Source organism: Suillus discolor, assembly GCF_016758755.1.
Source record: "Suillus discolor strain FC423 chromosome Unknown F5147scaffold_72, whole genome shotgun sequence".
Classification (NCBI taxonomy): Eukaryota; Fungi; Basidiomycota; class Agaricomycetes; order Boletales; family Suillaceae; genus Suillus; species Suillus discolor.
In genome coordinates this window covers 99,514-122,463 of record NW_024541319.1, presented here as the reverse complement: position 1 = coordinate 122,463, position 22,950 = coordinate 99,514, and the positions used below count along the sequence as shown (strand labels likewise).

Below are 22,950 nucleotides of genomic sequence, written 5' to 3'. Positions count from 1 at the left end.
TACTGTATTTGTTAAGCTGATTTTGGGGACATGGTAACCTTGCTGGCCTTCCCAGTCATGGGGTTGACAGTTGCCTAGATAGTCTCTAGTCAGGTGATCTGCAAGTCTCCCACGAAAGAATATCTACTGCTAGCACCCTTACGCTCTCTTAACCATTATCATCGCCACCGGCCATTCAATGTCTACTTCATCATGTCCTTCCACGGCTCTCCCATCCTCCCGTTCGGCACCCTCCTTAAGATCTTTCCAGAACCGCAATGCAACATCTCCACGCGGGTTCTCCGCATCCGTGGGGTTGTGCTGACGGAACGTATGCAACGAGCTCCATGTATTGAGATAAGATAGCAGGTCATCCCACGTCATCTTCTTGTGCAAGATCACGGAGCGTGAGGAAGGGAGAGATGGGTAGTGGTCACCTGCTATGCATCAGTACAGTGTCACGTATCAATAAGTTCAAGACAGACCTGTGAAGAAGACTCTCTCAAAGTCAGTGAACGCACCAGGTACAGCTTCATTGCCATCTGGCACCTCAACCAGGTGGTTTTCTAAAATCGAACGGCCGGGTTGCTGCCAGTATGGGCCAACGCTGTGCAGTGGATCGATCCCTTGGCTATAAGCGTTGATGTTCTGTGTAAGGGACGGATAGCGGGTGAAGCGGAACTCGGAATAAATCTAGGTCAGATAAATGTTAGGAATGACTGGACAAATAATGACTCGGAGATGGGAATACAAACCCAGAATGCAGCACTCCCGTTCTTCCTCAGCACCCTTGCGAGCTCAGGCCACATTTTGTTCCAATCGAACCAATGGCATGCCTGGGCTGCAACCACACAGACATCATGAACAAACAGTACTACCAGGTTTATCCTATCTAACACACGCACCAGCAATGACTAGATCGACACTGCTATCCTCCAAGAATGTTAGACTCTCTGCGTTCGCCTGTATGTACTCATATTGACCGGTGCTCTCTGGCGTATTCTTGAGGGTACCTTGAGCAACTTCGATCATCTTAGAGCTTGGGTCGACGCCAGTGACGCGCTTGAAGCGTGCGAGCTCGACTGTTGCTTGACCTGGAATCCCGAATGATCAACATTAGGTCGAGAGTCCAAGCCCTCCAAATTGAGCATAGTTAAAACTGACCCGTCCCACAACCAAGGTCCACTGCTCTATCCCATCTTGCACCCTCGTTGCGTTCGTGGTACTGGAATATGAAGTCAAACAGGGAGCTAGGGTAGGTAGGCCTGGAGGTCGCATAGATGGCGGTGTCGAAAGAGGAGTTAGCAAAAGTCGCCATCGCAGAGGCAGCGAATGTCCACGCAGTCAACGATAACGCTTAAGAACTATTCATGAGGACATACAGGAAATATAAATATCTCAAAGAGCATGTCAGATGGTCTTGAGATGACGGTCGATGTAAATATGGTCGTCGGTGCTATCGGAAGCACTTGGGGATCCGAGCAGGAGGTACCCGCTCGGGGGAAAAGTTATTAGGGAGCTCAGTATTAAAATTCCCAACGCCCAGAATAAGTGATCTTGTGCCAACGTACTTCGGCCGGGAGCACTGGCAGCAGGCTGAGTTGTGGAATGGAAGCCCAGACTCGTGAAGGAGATGACATTGATAAATAACAATTATTACGGGAGTTCAGAGTAGGCCTGCTGCCAGTGGTTGCTGCCGCACGTGAGCAGGCGGATGCTATATAAGCAAATTACACCACTGTTTTCACATTTGATCATTCTGCCTAAACCTCATCGCAACAATCATCCTACCAATACTCTAGACTTCACCATTCAGCACTTCAAAGTTCAGACCTACATCTCTCAATACATAACCAACCAATCAACTATTGAGATATTCATTCCAAATAAATATATCTTGTCACCCACGTGCAGCAAGAGCAAAAGTGAAGGTGACGGGCGGCCTACTCTGAACTTCCTTGTAATACAGGACTTCTGTCCAATAGGTGAGGTTTTCCAGAAATTGCAGTATAAAGAGGTGGCGAAAATGTATTCGTTGAATTTCTAGGCGCGAAGCTGGAGACATCAAAATCCAAAGCAAAAAGAATCAAGTGCAGTAAACAAGCTCATCTACACTCTGTATTCATAATGTTTACTATATACATAGTCGTGTAATGTTGTAGATCGGTTCATAGATTCACGTCCCGGATTACGTCCTGCCATTCATCAAGATGCTTCAACATCATCATGCATTTATTTCTAACATCTTTCTCTGCATCTTCTCCCAAGACGAGATACAATGGCCACTCCCTCCCAGCTGCAACGCCTTCTCCTCTTACGACGTCTGCGACGAATTTCATCGCCTTCATGGGGTCTCCTGGTTGCCTGCCACGGATAGCCTCATACATCACCTGTGTCTCCGCTCGCGTTTCATCATAATCAGGTATAGGATTCGTCCACGTGTCAAATTTATTGCTTAATATGTTTTCTGTGCGGAAGGCGCCAGGCTCGACGATCAGGAAGCGTATGTTGAACGGTGCGAGTTCTACGGCAAGTGTTTCGCCCATCGCTATAAGATTCTTCAGTGATGATGTGACGCGTATTGATTCAACGCGACTTACCCTGTACAGCTGCCTTTGATGAGGCATAAGCGCCTGCCAGTTGTGGCATTAATGGTCACCCACGGAAGAGCTTAAAAGACACGACTCACCAAGTCCCTGAAACAGACGTTGTTCAACCACTCTCAACCATAGATGATGCTACTCACCTTGATCTCAGGCCTCCAGGCGCTGCGACTTCCGATAATAACTACTGTACCACTCTTCCCTGCAGAGCTCAAAGTGTGTGTTGCATGCAAACCCGTGGAAACTTACTTTCACGCATATATGGTAATGCTGCATTCGTGACGTCCAGCACACCCAAGACATTAGGGCGGAATTGTCTTGTCAGGATGTCCACCCTGAAACCGATCAATGCATTAGGCACGGAAAAAGAACATGTCTATGTCCTACCCGCATTCCTCAAGGATTGCCAGCAGCCCAATACCCGCATTGTTCACCAACACGTCAATACTGCCCCACACCTTGGCCGCCTCATCTACGCGTTCCTTGATGACAGTCGTTCCGGAAGTCACATCGAGCTCTAGGAGGTGTAGATTTGGAGATTGGGGAAAATCTTGGATTTTCTGGAGAGACCGGGCCGTCGCGACTACGCGATCACCGCGTTCTAGAACGATTGATACTAAACGGCGACCAAAGCCTGATGATGTACCTAGATGATTGGCGTAAGCCGATGCTATCTCTGTATTTGATACGCACCATAGGGAATGAGAATACTCACCTGTGATAAGCCATACTTTGGGGTCAGACATAAGCGCTCTTACGAATGAAGGGCCTGATGTTTGGACTAGGAACGAGAAAGGGACTGTGTCTTGGATCTATAATGCTGCTAAATGAGTTCGACAGGGATTGATGGATCAAGAGAGATGGATTGTTCACTGTAAATACTGAAAGTAAGGACGTGCTTTTATATCTAAGTGAGTGGCTGTAGCGGTTCGACCGAAACACCATAGACGGTATAGTAGCACTTCAAACCGGTACAAAGTCCATAGCCGGTGGTACAAAGGGAGTTCCGTAGTCAGCGAAGTAACGTTCCTTACAGATCAAAAGACTCTGGGAGATTACTCGATGGGAGAGCAATTGATGCGGCGGTTGAAACGGAGGGGAACGTGTATGATCAACTTGGGCGCGTAACGAGAAGTGAATCAGACGCCTTGATCATACACGTAACGTCGACGACGACGTGACCCCGGCTTGGCTCGAAAGCCGCGGCTTTGGCCTGGCTCTGGCCTGAGCGCTCTGAGCCACGGCCCGAGTACTGTAAATGCAAAATCACAGGTATGGGTCAAGATATGAACTTGAAGTGCTCACCAGCTGGACGGAACACATCAGCATTTGTGAATGGGTAAGGATATGTGCAGGCAGACAGGGACAAATGAAAACATGCATCAACGAACGCAGACACCAACACATAGACTGGTGACCAGCCCGTCTAATGAGGCAAGCCGTTGATAGACGGACTGGTAAGAGATTGAATTTGGATCAAGAGCGGATTGTTCGAGTAACGTGAGGAATAAGCCTGTTTAGGAATATCAAAACCACGTGAGCTTTTGCTAACTCATTGCTAAGTCTCGTATATTGTCATTTGTGATCGACGTCGACGTTCGAGTACGCTCGGTTGCCAGCTACCGGGCAGCTTCATCCGTCCACCCCTTCATGTTACTTTCTGCTAGATGTGTGACGGTAAGTGTAAAGGCAGAGGTTATAGTGAGACGGATGATGCAAGAATGATAACGGAGCGTTTCGAGAGGTTGACTAAAAGAAATGTATCCGCGTGACTCGGATACGAAGCGTAAAGCTTGTTCGCATCAGTGAGTCACATGGACTATTGCGAACGCTGGTTCTATGAGGTGCGGGCCGTGTGTAGAGGATAGGCAATCCTTACACATCCATCAGAATACAATACCTAATGGCAATCACAATGTGCGCAACGTCAGAAGGGGGCTACTTACCAGATAGCGTGAATTCGCTCCTCCAATTTCTTCATGTTCTCAAATTCTTCTTCAGAGCCCACTTCGAAACCGCACGAGTCGTGAAAGATGAAACCGGGATTGCTTTTGAACACCATTTCGTTTTCGATGTCGTGATTTCCATGCTGAGCGTCTATCAGCACATGTATTCCCTCAGGGCAAATGGTTGGTACACACACCCTGATCGAGGATTCCGCGACGGCAGCATCGATCTACCCACAATTGATAAACGATATCCTGTGCATGATATAGATCCTCACTCGCACCTTATTTCCTTTGGTATCGTAGATTTCTGGGTGCTCCATGGTGTTGCAGACCTTCTGAAGGATGGTTGTTTTGCCTGCGTTTGCTCTCCCTAAGATCAGAACTCGAAAGCACATATATCGTTCTCTGAGATCCTGGGAATCGATGGTTGCCATTGGGAGATCTTGATGTGCGTCCTGAATTTGGTTTATCGTGAAATATGCACCGTCGTACAGAACGAGATTGTGGTGAGATATGACAGCGAACGAACACGAAGCAAGCGTTCCTGTGGCTTATGACAAAACAGCTACACACAGCGTCTACCTCTTGTCTATCTCCCTGCGTTAGGCAACTGATGATACCCTCACAGAGGCACGAAGTTGCAACTGTTCAATTGTTCATACGATAAAGCACAAGAATTACACAATAAACGATGCCAAATGATGAGAACGTTGATCAATATATAAACTATAATGAACAATCAGGATGTAGCGGAAATGATAGAATATCCCTCTTCCCTACCCGTCTGGCTAAAAAGTAGTGATGTCGGAAACCTCTGTAGATGGGGGCGAGCTCTATCCTCCAAGGTCTGCCGGATGATTGATCCTTGAGATGTATGAGAGCAAACAAGAGCCAAGGGCAAGTCAGGGTATGGCGCTCCCTCTGGAATGGGTGACATCTCGTGGTGCTTGACAGGGTCTGCACGTTTGGAGTCCCCCGGAAGATGATGGTCCGGGGATGAACTAAGGAGTGACGGAGCAGCAGGTTTCGCACGTGCTGGTTGAACTTAAACGTCGACCACAGCTAATGCAGCGGGCCGCGGCAGCTTGTGTATAGCTTGGGGCAGGTTTGGTACGCATTCCCAGACGAATTCGACTGTCCAACATACTGTATAAATTGACATATATATTTTCAAGTGTCGGGGAAGACGTACCGGCCAACATACACTTAGATTCGGAGGGCCGGCGTGCGGCTTACTGTCCGCCCAAGAATCCTTAAATACTGACTCCTGAAAAGAATGGACAAAGCTTCTTGTAGCTTCGAGAGTTGCATATAGTAGCATCCGGTCCTGTGCACCACCGTTTAATTGGGCCCTCCTTCAAATTTTCCCGCCCTGGTACCTCATTGATGTCATTCAGGCCGACTCCTTCTCGGTTCGTAGCGAGCTCCCTGTTGTCTTTCGACAGCATCGAGATCATATTGAGATCATATACCGTCAACGGTCGTGATGTAAGTGATGAAGTACATGACCCTGCGCCTGGAACGCACGAAATAGTATGCTTTGGCAAGAATACAGTTTGAGAACTCGCGGCACAAGCCAAGACTCACTAATTTGAAAGATATCCGTGACTACATGCCTTGGATCCAGCCATTTCTAAAAAGGTCGAAAAAGCTGCGGGATGTAGTGCTGAGTGCTGAGTGTTGAGTGTTGAGTGCTGAGTGCATGGTATGGGCCTGCTACTTCCTGCCAGTGCGGTGAAAATCCTCCGGGTGGCCCAGTATGCGGCTATGCATTTTCGTGGATATAGTGAATAAACCGGACAAACTTGAAGCAACTGTTGTATCCGTAGGGTGTTGTAATAGCCCTTCTCGGAGTCCGCGAGCAGTAGACCTAGTGACTTCAGAAACTGTGGTGCTGAATTGAAATACCGTATACGGAGTCGGGAGTCGGGACTTTCTATTTTGGTCGTAACTCGAGTCTATGTACGTAAACGTTTTTACAATAATTCAGTTATAAACAACGTCCTTGGACGTCCCTGCCGACGAATCCAGCCATTTCCTCTAGTGTCATGTCCAGCTGAATTCTGCGGGTATGAATGAAGTTCAGTAACGTTGATTATGGTACCGTCGGTTCGTCACTGAGGGTCTCTCTGCAGCCAGGGGAATTATTCTGATGAGACTTTGCAGTAAGAGCATAGTGAAACGTTCAAGCCCGTGTGTTCTTTTAGTGGTGCATTTGATAAACTGATCTTGGAGACATAACAACCTCGCTAGTCATCCGAATCGTGGTATTGCCAGTACTTCACCCTACACAAGTAGTCTCTAGTCTGATAATTTACAAGCCGCCAACAAAGGGACATCTACGGTCCACCCTCTAGCGCTATCACGCTCTCGTAGCCATTACCACCGCCACCGGCCATTCAATGTCTACTTCATCATGTCCTTCCACGGCTCTCCCGTCCTCCCGCTCGGCACCCTCCTTAAGATCCTTCCAGAACCGCACCGCAACATCTCCACGCGGGTTCTCCCCATCAGTGGGGTTGTGCTGACGGAACGTGTGCAATGCACTCCACGTATTAAGATACGATAACAGGTCATCCCACGTCATCTTCTTGCGCATGATCACGGAGCGTGGGGAAGGGAGAGATGGGTAGTAGTCGCCTGCGATGCATTAGTGAAACTGAAGTGTCGCGTAACGATATAAGACAGACCTGTGAAGAAGACTCTCTCGAAATCGCTGAACGCGCCAGGTACAACTTCATTGGCATCTGGCACTTCAATCAAGTGGTTATCTAAAATCAAACGGCCGGGTTGCTCCCAGTATGAGCCAATGCTGTTCAGTGGGTCAGTGCCCTCGACATAAGCGTTAATTATCGGTGTGAGTGATGGATAGCGGGTGAAGCGCAATTGGGAGTAACCCTAAGTCAAGTAAATGGTAAGTGTGACAGGACATGTAATGGCTCGGAGATGGGAACACGTACCCAGAATGCAACACTTCCATTCTTCCTCAGCACTCTTGCGACCTCAGGCCATATTTTGTTCCAATCGAACCAATGGCATGCCTGGGCTACGATCACAGTCATCGTGAACAAATAGCAATTTCTCCTTCGAACATGTGGCACACACCGGAAATGACTAGATCCACGCTGCTATCCTCCAAGAATGTTAGATTCTCTGCGCTCGCTTGTATGTACTCGTATTGACCAGTGCTCTCTGGGGTACTCTTGAGGGTACCTTGAGCAACTTCGATCATCTTAGAGCTTGGGTCGACGCCAGTGACGCGCTTGAAGGGTGTGAGCTCGACGGTTGCTTGACCTGAAATCCCGAGTGATCAACATTAGGTCAAGTGTCCAAACCCTCCAAATTGAGGGCTGCTAGAACTGACCCGTCCCACAACCAAGGTCCACCGCTCTATTCCATCTTGCACTATTGTTGCGCTCGTGGTATCGGAATATGAAGTCAAACAGGGACCTAGGGTAGGTCGGCCTGAAAGTCGCATAGATGGCGCTGTTAAAGGAGGATTTGGCGAAAGTCGCCATTGCAGAGGTAACAGGTGTCCACGTAGTCGACGGGGGCACTTAAGGACTATTCACGAGGATACACGGGGCATATAAATACTCCAAAGAGCGTCTAATTGGTATTGAGATGATGGCTGGTGACATGAGGTCGTCGGTACTATCGGAAGTACTCATGTACGTATCGGGCACCCCCTTGAGATAGAACTTCCAAGGAGCGACTATCAAGGAGCTGAGGTCTGGAGACCTCGTCGGGCAGTCGGGCCTTAGGATTTTGCCACATCGTCCATAGAGATCTTGGATTACCGGGGTATGATTATTGATTACCGTGACAGCAGTTTGAGAAAGTAACGTCACTAGTACTGGTGAGAGCACCCAAAGGGAAATCCTGAGTCAAAGTATGACACTAGCTTTCCCGAATCCCGAATGTACAAGATTGACAAATAACAAGACTTGTTTTCTTCTGCACAGTACGTACATTCCTCGCAATGAAAGACTTCTGGTGCCCTCCGCTGCACCACTGTTGGGAAACCTCATGTATATACATACATACTCAGTCCTACAATCTAGTCCGACAACCGTACTTCCACCTTGGTGCCTCTTGGTCAAAACACGACGAGCTGTCGCCACTCAAGTCACATCGTAAGATAAACTGAGATAAAGATTAAGCACGATATCGGGTGTATACAGTAAGGTAACTTCTATTCAGAGGTATATTACTTACAAGACCATGTCAGAGTTTGCTGCTCTATTGCTTATCATTCTCCGGCGCAAAGGGCCAATCCGAATAACCCGCTGGTGTGAGATTACCGCCCATGTACCATGTTGCTTGGTCACCCCGCTCAAGTGCGATACCCTTTCGCAGGCGGAATGGAAGATCAGGCTAGTAAAGAGCATATGTTGGTCACTGCCTAGTTTAGAAAACAAATGACTCACGTTCGGCATAAACAACCTCCCAAATCCAATAAGGCCGCCTTTCTTGTCTACCGTCTCGATTGCGGTGTTCCGGGTATATCCGTTTGTGCTGATGAACGTACTGCCCTCAACCCCTTGCCAGATATCACGCAGGAAATCGCTGTTCTTTTCAGCAGTGACTTCAGCAGGCATTGGCTCTACGACGTGGATGTATGCGAGTTTGTGTTTGCGCAGGTGCTCAACCAGGTAGGAGAACTGAGGTTTGGGGTCTGCCATGCCCATACCTGCACCACAAATCGGCTAAATAAAGATCGCTAGTATTGAATAATGTGACACGTACCACTGAATGTGCCCCAGGGGCTCATTCGAAATCCCGTCCTCTCAGCACCAATGGCCTCCACAACGGCATCCGTTACTTCGAGTGCAAACCTTGCACGATTCTCGATGCTTCCGCCATATTCATCTGTGCGGTGGTTACTGACATCTTGTATGAACTGGTCAATCAAGTAGCCATTTGCGCCATGAATTTCTACGCCATCGAAACCAGCTAGAATGGCATTTTTTGCGGCAGTGGCATACGTGGCAACGTACTCCTTGATTTCATCCGTGGTGAGTGCGCGTGGCACGTCTGTTTTTCCCGAGAGGGGAATGGGTGAGGCACTGACGTGGGGACTATTGTCCTCCTTGGCAAGAACGGCTGTTTCTGCGGTGCGGCCGAGCGCCCAGAGTTGTAGGAAAATGAAAGAACCCTTCTCATGGACTGCTTCTGTTACCTGCAATCCACAACGTGAGTCAGCTCTCATCATTATTAAGCAAGATACAACATACCTTTTTCCATCCCTCCAGATGGGCATCGGTGTATATCCCAGGGACATTATCATAACCACCAGCGCTCTGAGATATGAATGTGCCCTCTGTGATAAGAAGAGTGCCAGGGGTAGACCCTCTCTGAGAGTAGTACGCTGGTGCTTGTGGGGTTGGGACGTGGTCTGCGTGTGCGCGTATACGGGTAAGTGGGGCAAGGACGACGCGGTGCTGCAAGTTGATGTTGCCTACGCGGATGGGGGAGAAGAGTGCGGAGGTCGAAGAATCAGACATGGTGATCTATTGAAAACTAGGTATGAAATGCGTTGAATGGTATTGATTGGAGATCTGGAGACCAGAAACGACATCGTGTATTTTATAGCCAACCTTGACAGGCTGAACGAGTTTATAATAGATAGATTTGTCAGGCTGGCTGTGGTCTATCAGGAAATCCTGGATGGCACCCAGCACCGGCAGGCCTAGATGCACCGCGCTGCGAGATTAATGTGTGATGTGCTCAGCTAGCGCTGGGCTGACTGATTCTGAGTAACGATGGCGGAAGCTGAAGAACTGATGCCTATCACCGAGTCGGATTTCAGATTATTCATCATCGATGATAAATATTTCACAGCCACAATTGGAGGCTTCTTCAACCAGTCGCATCAACCACACAGTGCCAGTAATTATTAATCAAGGCCTGCCATTCTCCGAGTCGATGCATCAGTCGGAATTTGACAAACCGAGGGGCCAAGATAAGCCTCCAAACGTTCAAGTTGTTCAAGCTATATCGTTGTCGCCAACTCCATTCTTGCTCAGCGCTCAAGAATGGAGTTGGCGACACCGTGACTAGCATCGCATAAGCGCAGTGCAATGCTGGCTGCCATTTGCACCCGCCAGTCGATAAAATGGATCCTGACCTTGGCCCTGATGATATGAAACGCGTGTCACAAATTTCATTTCCGACAAAGCGTGGAGGCATCACCATGCAGAACCCAGTCATATCTTGCGCAAGCATGAGACGATCCAGTGCCTATCAGATCTCCCCTACATTGCTATCCTTCTCGACCTCAATGTGGCCCTGGACCTCCGAACCTTAATGCCACATATCCGAAGAGGGTTCCAGGCCACCGCGAAACAGGGATCTGTGCTTCTGGAATCAGTTTCCATCTTAAATCGACATCTCGGCCTTGCGACAGGGCTACAGAGGATTACCGACACCTGCTATCAGCATCTATTGTCTTTCATTTACGGATTCGGTTCACGACAAGCCCAGATCCTAGTAAGGTAAGGTACTTAGTTGCAACGAAGTCGAAGTCGAGGGTGGAAATCAATGAAGCGACTCCCAGACCATGAAAGCGGTGAACTGGATTTGTCCACTTGTACTCCTAAACAACTGCCAGATGTCGGCGACCTGGCCCCATAGGATCGTTACTTCGCTTCAACGGGCCTTGATTCTATCATCTTGGTCTAGTGTTGGTGAGTTATATCTGCGCTCATGCCTGTACCCTCCGCAACTTTCGTTCAATGCAATAATTGGTGCTTCCAAACGTCTCTGAACATTTTTTCCACTTTCGATGGTTTAGCGCGAGTAATACTTACACTTCTTCTAGAAATATCAAAGATGTGGATCAACATCAAGGACGTGTACGAGGGAGTCTGTACATTCCTCGCAATGAGAGACTTCTGGTGCCCTTGGTTGCGACTGTCGGGAAACCCAACTCATGTATATATATACTCAGTCCTACAATCTAGTGCGACAACCTGATATCTGACGTACTTCCGCCTTGGTGCCTCTCGTCAAGAACACGATGAATGTCACCAGTCAAGTCACACCGTAAGATAGACTGAAATAAAGATTAAGCATGATATCGGTAAGCTAACATTTATTCTGAGGTAAATTACTTACAAGACTATTCCTGCTCTATTGCTGATCATTCTCCGCCGCAAAGGGCCAATCCGAATAACCTGCTGGTGTGAGATTACCCCCCATGTACCATGTTGCCCGGTCACCCCGCTCAAGCGCGATACCCTTTCGCAGGCGGAATGGAAGATCGGGCTAGTAAAGAGCACATGTTGGTCACTGCCTAGTCTAGGAAACAAACGACTCACGTTCGGCATAAACAACCTCCCGAATCCAATAAGGACCGCCTTTCTTGTCTACCGTCTCGATTGCGGTGTTCCGGGTATATCCGTTTGTGCTGATGAACGTACTGCCCTCAACCCCTTGCCAGATGTCGCGGAGGAAATCGCTATTTTTTTCAGCAGTGACTTCGGCAGGCATCGGCTCCACGACATGGATGTATGCGAGTTTGTGTTTGCGCAGCTGCTTAACCAAGTAGGAGAACTGAGGTTTGGGGTCTGCCATGCCCATACCTGCACCACAAATCAGCTAAATAAAGATCGTTAGTATTGAATGATGTGGGACGTACCATTGAGTACGCCCCAGGGGCTCATTCGGAATCCCGTCCTCTCAGCACCAATGGCCTCCACAACGGCATCCGTTACTTCGAGTGCAAACCTTGCACGATTCTCGATGCTTCCGCCATATTGATCTGTGCGTTGGTTACTGACATCTTGTACGAACTGGTCGATCAAGTAGCCATTTGCGCAGTGAATTTCAACGCCATCGAAACCAGCTCGAATGGCATTTTTTGCGGCGGTGGTATACGTGGCTACGTACTCCTTGATTTCATCCGTGGTGAGTGCGCGCGGCACGTCTGTTTCACCAGGCACGGAGATAGGTGAGGCACTGACCAGGGGACTATTGTCCTCCTTGGCAAGAACCGCTGTTTCTGCGGTGCGCCCGAGCGCCCAGAGTTGTAGGAAAATGAAAGAGCCCTTCTCATGGACCGCTTCTGTCACCTGCAGTCCGGGGCGTGAGTCATCTCTCATCACTACTGAGCAAGATACAACATACCTTTTTCCATCCCTCCAGATGGGCGTCGGTGTATATACCAGGGACATTATCATAACCACCAGCCCTCTGAGATATGAATGTTGCCTCTGTGATTAGAAGGGTGCCAGGGGTAGACCCTCTCTGAGAGTAGTACGCTGGCGCTTGTGGGCTTGGGACGTGGTCTGCGTGTGCACGTTTACGGGTAAGTGGGGAAAGGACGACGCGGTGCTGCAAGCTGATGTTGCCTACGCGGATGGGGGAGAAGAGTGCGGAGGTCGAAGAATCAGACATGGCGATCTATTGGGAACTAGGTATGAAATGTTTTGAATGGTATTGATTGGAGATCTGGAGACGGCAATCGACATCGTGTATTTTATAGCCAGACTGAACGAGTTTCAAATAGATAGATTTATCAGGCTGGCTGTGGACTATCAGGAAATCCTGGGTGGCACGCAGCACCGGCAGGCCTAGGTGCACGGCGCAGCAAGAGATGCTTCGCGAGCGCTGGGCTGACTGATTCTGAGTACTAGTGACCATAGCGGAAGCTGAAGAACTGAATGCTATCACCCAGTCGGATTTATCATCGATTATAAATATTTCACAGCCACCCTCTTCAAACAGTCACGGTTGCCAACAGTATCAAGGTCTGTCGACATGTCATTCCTTGAGTCAATGGTTGAGTTGGAATTTGACAAACCGAGGGGTCAAGGTGAGCTTCTAAACGTTGTTGTTCAAGCGATATCATTTCTAAGATATCGCTGTAAAGTGCTAGATGCAGTGCTCAAGAATAGACTACGACACCGTGCCGTGGCATCGCATCAGCGCAGTACAATGCTGCCCCATTTGCAGCCGCCAGTCGATAAATTGGATTCTGACCTTTGACCTGATGATATGAAACGCGTGTCACAAATTTTTATTTCCTCCAAAGCGTGGACTCCTGGAGGCATCACCATGCAGAACTAAGTCATATCACGCGCAAGCATGAGACGATCCAATGCCCCTCAGATCTCCCCTACATCGCCGTCCTTCTCGACCTCAATGTGCTCCTGAACCCCCGAACCTTAATGCCACATATCCGAAGAGGATCCCAGGCCACCGCTGATGGCTGCGGATCTATGTTTCTAGGATGAGCTTTACCCCATTTCCACCTTAAATCGACATCCTTGCCTTGTGACAGGGCTACGAAGTATTTTCTCGACAGAAAGAAGCACTGTTGGCGGTCGCGGACGACTCTCAAAGCCCTCGTCAATTTTGGGAGTACTACTTACTACGTTGCGCAACTCGAGGTGGGAGGCACAACAAGAGTCGCCACTCGAACTATGACTGTGAAGGGGGGGTGGAATTTTACTCGGGTTACTGAGCATATTTTTCGGCTGGTCAGATGTGCGTATCCCGGTATCACAAAAAAGATGGAATGAAGTTGTTCGAAGTACTTGCGCGCCAGCAGGAAGTGCTCTCAGTAGATTCAGAACCTCGAGCGAATTCCATAGATCGAAGAACTGCAGGAAATGATCATAAGGTTGTGGTCGCCTTGCTAGAACTCGTCTACCCTCTCGTCATCAGCCTACTGAGTTGAAGCAGCATACGGCTCTTGTTTTCTGTCGCAAGCTCTTCATAAGCATTGGATTTCGGCGCTGTATGGTGAGTAATAGTCGTTCACGTTCACCATACGTTCTCACATCCTGATTTGAACAACCGACGTTTCAAACTTTCACTTGGATGTCCTTTTTCTTTTGGTGCTTACATGTATCTCTATTCGACCTCTAAAACGTCTCGCCCAGCAGTTGAACACTATCCATCCAAGTCTCCCGGCTTCCGCAGTCAAAACCGTTACCTCTCTTGGTCGCGTAATTCCTGCCACTAGTGCTCTGACATCACCCTCTGAACACTTCAAAATTCCTTCAGCCCAGCCGCCAGTGGTACTAGTGTGGGCCTCAAGCAACACTACTTACACCTCGCTGATAATTTTTTCTTTCAGTGCATGGCGTGAGCGGAGGGTACAATGGCTTTGTATGATCCGGAATGCCGCTTTCTGTGATCTCAAAGTGCTAACTATCCGTTCAAACCCCACACATCATGAGCAGCGAGCGGATGCAAAGTCGAAGGACTGCCTAGCTATGAAACTAGGAGAACCAGAACATCTTAAGGTATTTGAGTCACTTCTGATGCTAGATTTGTCCTCTCCTTAATGTATTCATATATGCCTGGATCTACGGTCGATCTTATGCTACAATTTGTCCTAAATTGTCGGCCAGCAGTCCGCGATATCGTGAAGGCACTCGGCAAGCAAAAAAACAGTGGCTTCGAGGCTCGAGCGAGTGACATCATACATGGGATCCTTGTCATGCTTGAGTCGCATACATAGCACTCATGAAAGTATATGTGAGTACCAGCGCTGTCAGGCCCATATTATGATTACACGCTTTCACCACTCTACTATTCTAGCGATCGGCTTCTTCTTTGGTCACTTTGACACTGGCCCTTGCACTTATCGCACACTTGAATGGACATAGAATCTACAGATATCATCATCCGCGGGGTTTAAGATTCAGATCCACTGCACTACAAACGACTAATACAAATACGTACTTCCACTCGCTACCTGGTAACCACCAGAACGGAACTAGTGCAGGTAGGTCGCCTTCATTAATTATTGCCTGTGTCTGTATCGCCGGAGTTATTTCAAATCACGGCGATAGCCATACGAGCTGCAATAAGAGTTGCACACGTAGCGACAACGGTGCATCGGACTCCCACCTCCAGGGACTGCTGGCATTTGTGATGCCGTACTAGATACCCCCTAGGTCCAGTTGATAAGCTGAGATTTTGCGTGTGAAGTCCTCTTCCTGGGCGGCAATCACTGTCCCATTCGGTTATACGATCGACGATCAAGCTCCAGGGACACCTTTCCGAGCACACGTCGATGACATCGCAGGGTTTTCGCAGCAAACAAGTCATGGGAATGATAGTAGAAGGGTAGAATTTCAATACAGAAAGGCATCGAGTGCAGTCAGTCCCGAAGTCGTCTAAACATCCCTTGTCCGAGATCCGCAAGAATCACTTGAAATACATGGGCAATCTGTCATTCCGTAAATATCAATAACATCTAAGGTCTGTTTCAATGTAGACGTCCAAACCCTCTTTTAAGCGTAACCAAACGACTCGATGTGTAGAGTCACACTCGGCCCACCGTTGGCTACACTGAGGGGACTAGAAACTGGGAATCGAAGAGCACCACGAACAGACCGAGTAATACTCTGCGAGCCACACACTGAAAACAGAGTCAGTGTCACCATAATCTGCAGCGTATGGAGGCGAAAACTGACCGCTAACGGACATCCTGCCCGTCGCCGCTTTCACTTCGTCTCTGAGGATAGCCCGGAGGTCGGCCCTTTCATGTGCAAGCTTAACTGATTCTATCGCGAAAAGGGACTCATTGCTTATTTCCATAGCTTTTCCATCCTGCAACTCGACCACCTCAGAGCGGGAATCGTCGCGCACAGGTTTGACGTCGTCAGTTCGACCATACGATCGTGGCAAAGTCCCAATAGTTGCTGGTGTGCCGGAAACGTAGATGTGGATTGAAATAGATAAAGAAGGAGGTGCAAGCCGTAGTGCCCGGATAAGAACATCGTCGATCCAGTGAATATGACCTGAGGATTATAGACGAATTAACCTCTCCACAAGCCTCCGATTAACAATTCTTACCGATATTCCGAATTGACCAGATGAAAACGACACGGCGACAGCTGCTTTCACCGTTGCGGACACGCCTGAAACAAAAATCAGGTTAAATATAATCGGTAATCCAGTCAACATACTCTATTGTATCCAACAATACCGGCAGCGTATACGAGACTCCGGATCCACCTGAAAGCGGGACATGCATGAGCAATGTTCGACATGTAGAAAGTTCAGTGACTAACCAGCAATGAGCACAGATGTGTCATATGAACCCAGGTTAGGAGATGGCCCATATGGCCCATCGACAAAGACTTTTACTTTGTCACCCTTCAAGGCAGCATCTTTCAAGCGGGCAGTGAATCCTTCCCTTACGTTTATGAAAAATACGAGCTCTTTCCAGAACGGAGCACTAGAACCAAGATTCCCTTCTGCAAGGCTAATCTCAGCACATTTTTCGCTTGTTGGTTTCTGTTCCTTAGGCACATCAAAAAGGGTCGAATTAAAACTCGCAATGGTGAAAGGGTGGGCCTCGAATGGCAAGCGTGAGACGGACGGCATGATAAGATAGGCAGTTTGCCCGGGCGTCCAGTGGAAATGAGACGGGCGGTGGAAACGTAACCGAACAAAATCATCTGATAGGAGTTCAGCGGTCGCGTCCATTGTAGACCCTGACCTGAATCCGAAATATGAGTGGTTGAATACTACTAGACGAAGGGTCCGAATGAGCCGGTCCAATCCCCAGATTACGAAACAGGGGTAGATCCAGAAGGCGACGCTGGTGATTATCAGTGTGGGACATGTAAGTTATGTATTTGATGAAACTCACTCAGAATCTTGTGTATGGATGTAGGCGCCGATGAGGAAAATGCTGAAAAAGTTTGTGAGTGTCACAAAGAAATAGAACTGGAATGGGCTCACGAAACCATGGCGAAATGAACGTAGAAGAAAAGCTCGTATGCTTGGGCTCGGATGGGGCGCAAGGAGACGATACATAGAATGGTAGATGCGACCATGGAAACCAAGCCCCACAAGAGCCACGGCTGCGTAAAGTATGGTTGGAATCTGTGTCGTGTTAGTGCATTGAATCCTTTATACATGTTGCACGTACGGTGCATGTCGGACAACCTCACCGCCTACATGAACCCAGAGCAAGACGAAGGCGACTCTAGACATCATGCGATGAACGTAGTTGAGCTTGAAGGAAAATCACGTTGAAATAAAGCGATGGCGAATATCGTGAATAGATTTACCTTGTCATAGCTGATACCGGTGATTACTGTAGGCAGTCAGCAAAGCAGGTTAATATGCAAGCACAGAAGCCGTACAGGATACTATGTTGTTTTTAGTTCCAAGTGCAGTGATCAGCGGGAACTGGCTCGATGCCAGCATGCCTGAGCGGTTGCACCAGTATGAAATGTCCAATTTGTGGCCCTCGAGGTCGGTTGCTAGAAGCTCTCTCAGAATGTGCGAGTGACATCGCCAGGGAACTCACTGTTGATAAATGTCCATACAAAAAGAAAAACAATGTATGCCACAGTCACAAACACCTCAGCCATGTTGAGGGTGTAAGACTTTCCAAATTCGAGTGTACAACGGAAGGAAATGACACGGTACGCATTGACGAGTCCCAATGGAATGCGACGCCAAGAAAAAGCGTGACGACGATGCACAGAAGCATGTTCTGGGTCGGAGGCGTTGGCCATTGGACGCCTCCCGGCGAACTTGGAGTGAAAGAAAGAGATCCATTGGAAGATTGCAATGATAAAAATGAAGAGTCCAATACAATACCACGCTTGTTGCGGGTATAGCTGGTTTCGGGCAGATCGTAGAGACTTGTCGGTGACAGCCATGAATGAAAAAGGGAGGCCAAGTAAACAAACTCACACCAAGGAGTTATCAGACCCTCGAAGCATGGCCCCCTTTATAGTCGACCTCCACATATAAGTTGTATGTATACAGAAGTGCCTGGAAAAAATAAGAATTATCAGATAACCGCCCAGATGAAAGAAATATGGAAAGAAATCGAACCCACGTTTAGATGTAAGATTATGTAATCAAGTTCTTGGCTTTAATTGGCACTCCGCGAAACTTTTACGACCGTCCACCTGCCTAATAAAGCTTTAAAGCACCAGCCCCGTTGAAACCCTTCAGCATCCATTGACACTCATAAACGGCGATCTGCTCGTTATTCTGCACACTTACCCAGCCACTGACCTTCACAATGCATCTTGTTGTTGGTACACTATTTCGCGCACAAGGATGCTGAGCATAAATTATTGATCCGTCACCGTGAACCTTATATCCATTTTACAGAGCCAACCCGTGTGCATCAAAGATATCTTATTATTGGATATACAGAACAAATCTCGGATTCACACGCGTCCACATGCTCATGACTCCGAGTCAGCGCTCTCAGAAGACTTGGTCACTTGTTGTCCGCATTTCTTGGCAAGTCTTTTAAGGATCGATCGATATTACCTGCAGTGGTCCGAAGCTCATCGGCTGTAATCGGGCGGCTTTAAAGGCTGATTCGGAGTTATACTTCAATGGACGTTCCCCCTCAATCTTCCCGGTGCCAGATCTCTGGGTGAGTCGTGTCTACACACATGCCATATCAGTGCCTCGCCAAGTTAACTCGTGTGTCGATTGAACCCTTTTCTAAATTGCTCCATCGTCGCTGTAGGTAACTGTTTCTCATAGAATTCGATAGATCAAAAAAATGTACGAAACTAATCACCCCTGTTCGAGCCTGTCTAAATCGTCTTCTTATCTGATAACGTCTGATAAGGTCATACATGACAGGAAGGCCGGTTTTATACATTGTAACTAACGTATATATTTCACCTGCATAATTATACCATAATAATAAGATTAACACTTTCGGCACCGGCGCTTGCCACATTGCAAATAGAAGCAACTGGCTGCCTTAAGTCGTTCGGGCGATTGTTTGCTCTGAAACAGGCAAGATTCACATCTGTAGGATCCCACAGTGATACGTGTCCACCTCATAATGACAGATGTCGAGCACTGGCCGGGCTGCTCGGGCAGAGACTTGACAATACATCTTGTCTCGTGCGCTGGACGTCTTCAAGCATCCAGTGGAAAGATCTGTCGTGGAGGTAACTAGCCATGACGACACGAGACTCATGGTGCAGGCCATTCTGAAGACCAGGGAAAATGGGTATCTTTTCGAACAATGTGCTAATTATTGATTGGTCTATCAAAACCAAGTCAAGAATTCTCGGACCATGGCCCGATTGACATGTTGGTTTCTCTCAGAGCCATTGTTTGATGCGTCATTTCATCACAATCTCAGGTACATAGCTTCCACGGCAGAACGAACTCAAGGCGTATCATCAACACTGATTCATCAACATTGTAGCCTGTGAGCACACCGGAATGATGCGACATTTCAGCTCCCTAATACACAGAAGGCAAATGCGGCGAATCGCAATTTGTGCATTAAGCGACGCTTTCTTTCGTCATTTAACGACCCTTGGTGTCAAAGAAATGTTAAAGAAATGTTAATAGCACCAGGCACTGTCAAGCCAAAATCTTTATCAGCACTAATCGGTCAAAGTCCTGCATGTTTACTGACATGTCCGTCCGTCGTAAAATCGCATTCGCGGCGAGCTCGTTTCTGCTGCCTTGGTATCACTGAGGGTGGGATTGTCCGATAGGCGTCAAGTTTAGGACCGGGATCATCGGTGTGATCATCCACAGCGTACACGTTCAACCAATTGGTGAAAGGCGCTACCTGAGGCATACCGTTAATTGTCCGAACCGCAAACATGGACTCTGACAGCTCGATAGGCCCCCTGCGTGCCTTCTTTAGCTTTTAAGAACGGATCCTTGGGCTTCTGATGAAAATGTCTCAATGTAGCAGCTCAAGCGCGCATAAAACTCAGACAATGACAGTCGATGCATCAGGTACCTGATTTTGTGTCAAGTCCAGTAACGGGATTCTGGAAGGAATATGTCGGTGAGAGGAAATAAAAATACGAGAGGAAATGACGAACAAATAATTGAAGTAAAAGGAAAGACATGCAGACTCGGATTTGAAATACTTATCTTGGCTCGTCTTTAAGTTATTGTACCTGAGAGGCAACTCTATCATCACGATGCCTCCGCTTTCGATTGTCTGCACGACTCTTCGTGCAGTAGTCACAGCATATCCAGGATGTGAACACAGATTCTGGAGTCAAATCTTTGTTTGCGGTTCGTTTGAACGTGATCACGGTGTATCCTGTTGCCATGAGATTAGCACCGGCTTAGGAGTAAGTAGACGGAGTGTTACAGACGTGAGACGATCCTTGGCGAGCGGGCCCTGCATTCTAGATCATGATATAGAGTTATAACTCTGAATGGATAGAAATTGGAAAAGCGCGCCCCGCTGCCCCAGGAATGAGTTGTTTGCCTTTGTTGTTCAACTTTCTTATTTGATTAGATGCGGGCATTAATCAAGTTCGCGCTGCTGCATGAACCAGAATGATCACAAGCACCGAACAGTGTCAGAGTCAGAGTCAGTGACTGAGCACTGAGCACTGACTACTGAGTAACCCCGGCGCGTCGAACGCCATATAGAACATGGCCTACCAAATATGGACCTCTAAATGGACGGGCCCCTTGCCAGAACCCTGAGGCACAAATCAGACTGCGGGTCAATCAAGACACCGCTGATGAACCAAGAGGAAAATATATATTATGGTGTGCTCTGACAGACTGACGCGCTCCCAACAAGATCAATCACCAGGGCCTTCTGAGGACCCTTGATAATCTCAGAATCAGCTTAGTGATCTTGACAGTAAAACTTATTAGTTACCTGACAACCCTGGAATATAAAGTTGACATATCTTACGAGCTAGTAAGCCTTCCAAAAGGATAACCAGGCCTAACGGGTCAGAAATTCCCATGGCATGCCGCGCACCACATACACCGTAGGAGCATAAAATTTCTTCGGATAGATGTCTCAGAGGCTATTTAATTAGCACTTGAGCTTGAGGTACAATTTAGGTATGTTTCGACGTTTCGATCGAAAACAGAATAAGCGCCAAAAATGACCACCGCAGGGGTCGAACCTGCAATCTCCTGATCGCCGTGTCATCGTAGTCAGACGCGATGCCATTTCGCCAGGCGGCCATGTATGGATGGATAGACCTCTAGATCTTTGGGGAAAATGTCCAGTGGAATACATGAGTACATAAGATAGTGGTAGTATCTAAAACATCATGGATGAAGGATAGAGGCCGTTACTGGCCTGGTATACTGTTATTACAGGGGTATGGGTATAGGATTGTTTAGCATAAAGTTATCCCACATAAACCATCGAGGTATAAAGGATGAAAAAGACTACACCTTGTAAAATGTCTTTATATCAGAAAGAGGATTCAGTCTTAGCACCAGTCTGTTGCGGCTCTCCACTCGGGAGCCTCTCTAATCCAACATAAGCATACACTTGCTCGCGCGCCGCAGGTATTGAAGCCCTCAGACGGCGCTGGACATCCCCGAAACGTCCAGCTGCCTTTCTGAGTTCAAGCCTGTCCCAAGCACGAACAGCCTGCCTAAGCGAGCCACGGCGGCGTGGCAGCATCCAAGACCTTGCGCGCAAGGAAGTAAACCCTAAGCAAGGGTAGCGCTAGGGCTCAGTGACAGTATTTGAAGTACGAGCAATGGTACTGACCTGATGCCGTGACAGTTCCTTGGCTGACGGGCTGAGACTTTGGGGATTTGGCGCGCTTGACGAACCCCTTCAGGGACCCGTAAAACCAGAATGCGTGAAGAGGGAATATGCAAGCCATGATCAGGCCTGGGCCATACGAATCATTCGTGACATGATGCCGGCTGGCGATCATCGATACACATAGAAATACATGCAGAACAATACGAGTCGCAAGAAACGACATTGCAAAAACCACGTCCGAGCGGAAGCGAGGGTTGAGACTCGCAATGGCGAGAAGGAAGGTGGGTATCTGTATTAAGTTAGCGCTCTTGTGAGCCATAAGAATTGGAGTTTCACCTCCATCACACCACACAGTGCAAACAGATGACTCCAGCTCTGACGACAGGCATACTCGACGATGAAAATGTATATCGTGTGGTGAATCCAGCCTGTTAGCAAGTTAACCTTGCTACGGTAGTAAATCACACCCATCAATAGGTCTCTATAAATACATCATATGAGCGCACGTTTCAAAAGCGGAAACTCGGACCTACGTGACAAGATAAGCTTGAAAGAATCGACCGGTGCTCTCCGTCCAGAGTGTTGACCTTATCCCTCTTAAATCTCCACGAGAACTGGCGTAGAGAAAGAAAAGAGGTAAACTTGACAGAGACATCGCAGCGCTACTGATTGTGGTCAATATCCATGATTGTTGTTTCACGGTGGAACATAAAGGTGCAAAAATGTGATAAGCGACTGTTAGCGCCAGAAGTGAGTACAAAAACGCAGGGGGTATCGCATCCTCGATGGACACGTCGAACATGGCACGGACGTGAAGGGGCGAGAGAAGGAACCAACGTCCCGCTCATCGAGTTGTAATTTTAAAGAGCCTAATAATGGCAGTTTATGGCACGTTTACCGATATGGTGCCAAGCCTTGGCAAAAACTTCGCAGCCTGAAAAAGCCA

General features: G+C 48.1%; 9 protein-coding genes and 1 non-coding gene across 10 annotated transcripts; all 10 read right to left on the bottom strand.

The window, feature by feature from the left end:
• Window positions 1–138: 138 nt before the first annotated feature.
• On the bottom strand, window positions 139–1,297 carry F5147DRAFT_778523 (S-adenosyl-L-methionine-dependent methyltransferase; the record flags this gene model as incomplete). The annotated part of the gene is made up of 5 exons (XM_041442143.1): window positions 139–416; window positions 465–672; window positions 735–820; window positions 885–1,073; window positions 1,144–1,297. The coding sequence occupies 5 exons, from the start codon at window positions 1,295–1,297 to the stop codon at window positions 139–141; spliced, it is 915 nt and encodes a 304-aa protein (XP_041288022.1).
• A 453-nt stretch (window positions 1,298–1,750) lies between these two features.
• Window positions 1,751–3,455, bottom strand: F5147DRAFT_840083 (uncharacterized protein). Its single transcript, XM_041444271.1, has 7 exons — window positions 3,298–3,455; window positions 2,970–3,228; window positions 2,832–2,917; window positions 2,726–2,784; window positions 2,669–2,675; window positions 2,580–2,612; window positions 1,751–2,527 (listed from the first exon to the last, which is right to left on the bottom strand). Exons 1-7 carry the CDS (start codon window positions 3,326–3,328, stop codon window positions 2,148–2,150), a joined length of 855 nt encoding a protein of 284 aa, XP_041288021.1. The 5' UTR covers window positions 3,329–3,455; the 3' UTR covers window positions 1,751–2,147.
• On the bottom strand, window positions 3,426–4,053 carry F5147DRAFT_717506 (uncharacterized protein). Its single transcript, XM_041438653.1, has 2 exons — window positions 3,888–4,053; window positions 3,426–3,834 (listed from the first exon to the last, which is right to left on the bottom strand). The coding sequence occupies exons 1-2, from the start codon at window positions 3,987–3,989 to the stop codon at window positions 3,694–3,696; spliced, it is 243 nt and encodes an 80-aa protein (XP_041288020.1). The 5' UTR covers window positions 3,990–4,053; the 3' UTR covers window positions 3,426–3,693.
• A 471-nt stretch (window positions 4,054–4,524) lies between these two features.
• On the bottom strand, window positions 4,525–4,965 carry F5147DRAFT_584391 (uncharacterized protein; the record flags this gene model as incomplete). The annotated part of the gene is made up of 2 exons (XM_041431789.1): window positions 4,525–4,679; window positions 4,767–4,965. 2 exons carry the CDS (start codon window positions 4,963–4,965, stop codon window positions 4,525–4,527), a joined length of 354 nt encoding a protein of 117 aa, XP_041288019.1.
• A 1,763-nt stretch (window positions 4,966–6,728) lies between these two features.
• Window positions 6,729–8,109, bottom strand: F5147DRAFT_717494 (S-adenosyl-L-methionine-dependent methyltransferase). Its single transcript, XM_041438652.1, has 5 exons — window positions 7,896–8,109; window positions 7,637–7,825; window positions 7,492–7,577; window positions 7,222–7,429; window positions 6,729–7,171 (listed from the first exon to the last, which is right to left on the bottom strand). Exons 1-5 carry the CDS (start codon window positions 8,047–8,049, stop codon window positions 6,894–6,896), a joined length of 915 nt encoding a protein of 304 aa, XP_041288018.1. The 5' UTR covers window positions 8,050–8,109; the 3' UTR covers window positions 6,729–6,893.
• Window positions 8,110–8,727: 618 nt separating this feature from the next.
• Window positions 8,728–10,100, bottom strand: F5147DRAFT_717484 (uncharacterized protein). The gene is made up of 4 exons (XM_041438651.1): window positions 9,769–10,100; window positions 9,281–9,713; window positions 8,962–9,224; window positions 8,728–8,908 (listed from the first exon to the last, which is right to left on the bottom strand). The coding sequence occupies exons 1-4, from the start codon at window positions 10,036–10,038 to the stop codon at window positions 8,774–8,776; spliced, it is 1,101 nt and encodes a 366-aa protein (XP_041288017.1). The 5' UTR covers window positions 10,039–10,100; the 3' UTR covers window positions 8,728–8,773.
• Window positions 10,101–11,443: 1,343 nt separating this feature from the next.
• On the bottom strand, window positions 11,444–12,931 carry F5147DRAFT_763638 (NADH:flavin oxidoreductase/NADH oxidase; the record flags this gene model as incomplete). Its single annotated transcript, XM_041440652.1, has 5 exons — window positions 11,444–11,588; window positions 11,651–11,800; window positions 11,854–12,117; window positions 12,174–12,606; window positions 12,662–12,931. The coding sequence occupies 4 exons, from the start codon at window positions 12,929–12,931 to the stop codon at window positions 11,760–11,762; spliced, it is 1,008 nt and encodes a 335-aa protein (XP_041288016.1). The 3' UTR covers window positions 11,444–11,588; window positions 11,651–11,759.
• Window positions 12,932–15,543: 2,612 nt separating this feature from the next.
• On the bottom strand, window positions 15,544–18,318 carry F5147DRAFT_717465 (ferric reductase NAD binding domain-containing protein). Its single transcript, XM_041438650.1, has 11 exons — window positions 17,817–18,318; window positions 17,650–17,769; window positions 17,575–17,600; window positions 17,433–17,518; window positions 17,243–17,386; window positions 17,151–17,192; window positions 16,567–17,099; window positions 16,462–16,510; window positions 16,349–16,413; window positions 15,967–16,293; window positions 15,544–15,911 (listed from the first exon to the last, which is right to left on the bottom strand). The coding sequence occupies exons 1-11, from the start codon at window positions 18,172–18,174 to the stop codon at window positions 15,784–15,786; spliced, it is 1,878 nt and encodes a 625-aa protein (XP_041288015.1). The 5' UTR covers window positions 18,175–18,318; the 3' UTR covers window positions 15,544–15,783.
• Window positions 18,319–21,381: 3,063 nt separating this feature from the next.
• On the bottom strand, window positions 21,382–21,463 carry F5147DRAFT_t110. The gene has a single exon. It is a non-coding gene; the product is annotated as a tRNA-Arg (tRNA).
• Window positions 21,464–21,473: 10 nt separating this feature from the next.
• F5147DRAFT_717459 (uncharacterized protein) lies at window positions 21,474–22,896 on the bottom strand. The gene is made up of 4 exons (XM_041438649.1): window positions 22,538–22,896; window positions 22,341–22,485; window positions 22,005–22,293; window positions 21,474–21,943 (listed from the first exon to the last, which is right to left on the bottom strand). The coding sequence occupies exons 1-4, from the start codon at window positions 22,804–22,806 to the stop codon at window positions 21,699–21,701; spliced, it is 948 nt and encodes a 315-aa protein (XP_041288014.1). The 5' UTR covers window positions 22,807–22,896; the 3' UTR covers window positions 21,474–21,698.
• Between the last annotated feature and the right edge of the window lie 54 nt (window positions 22,897–22,950).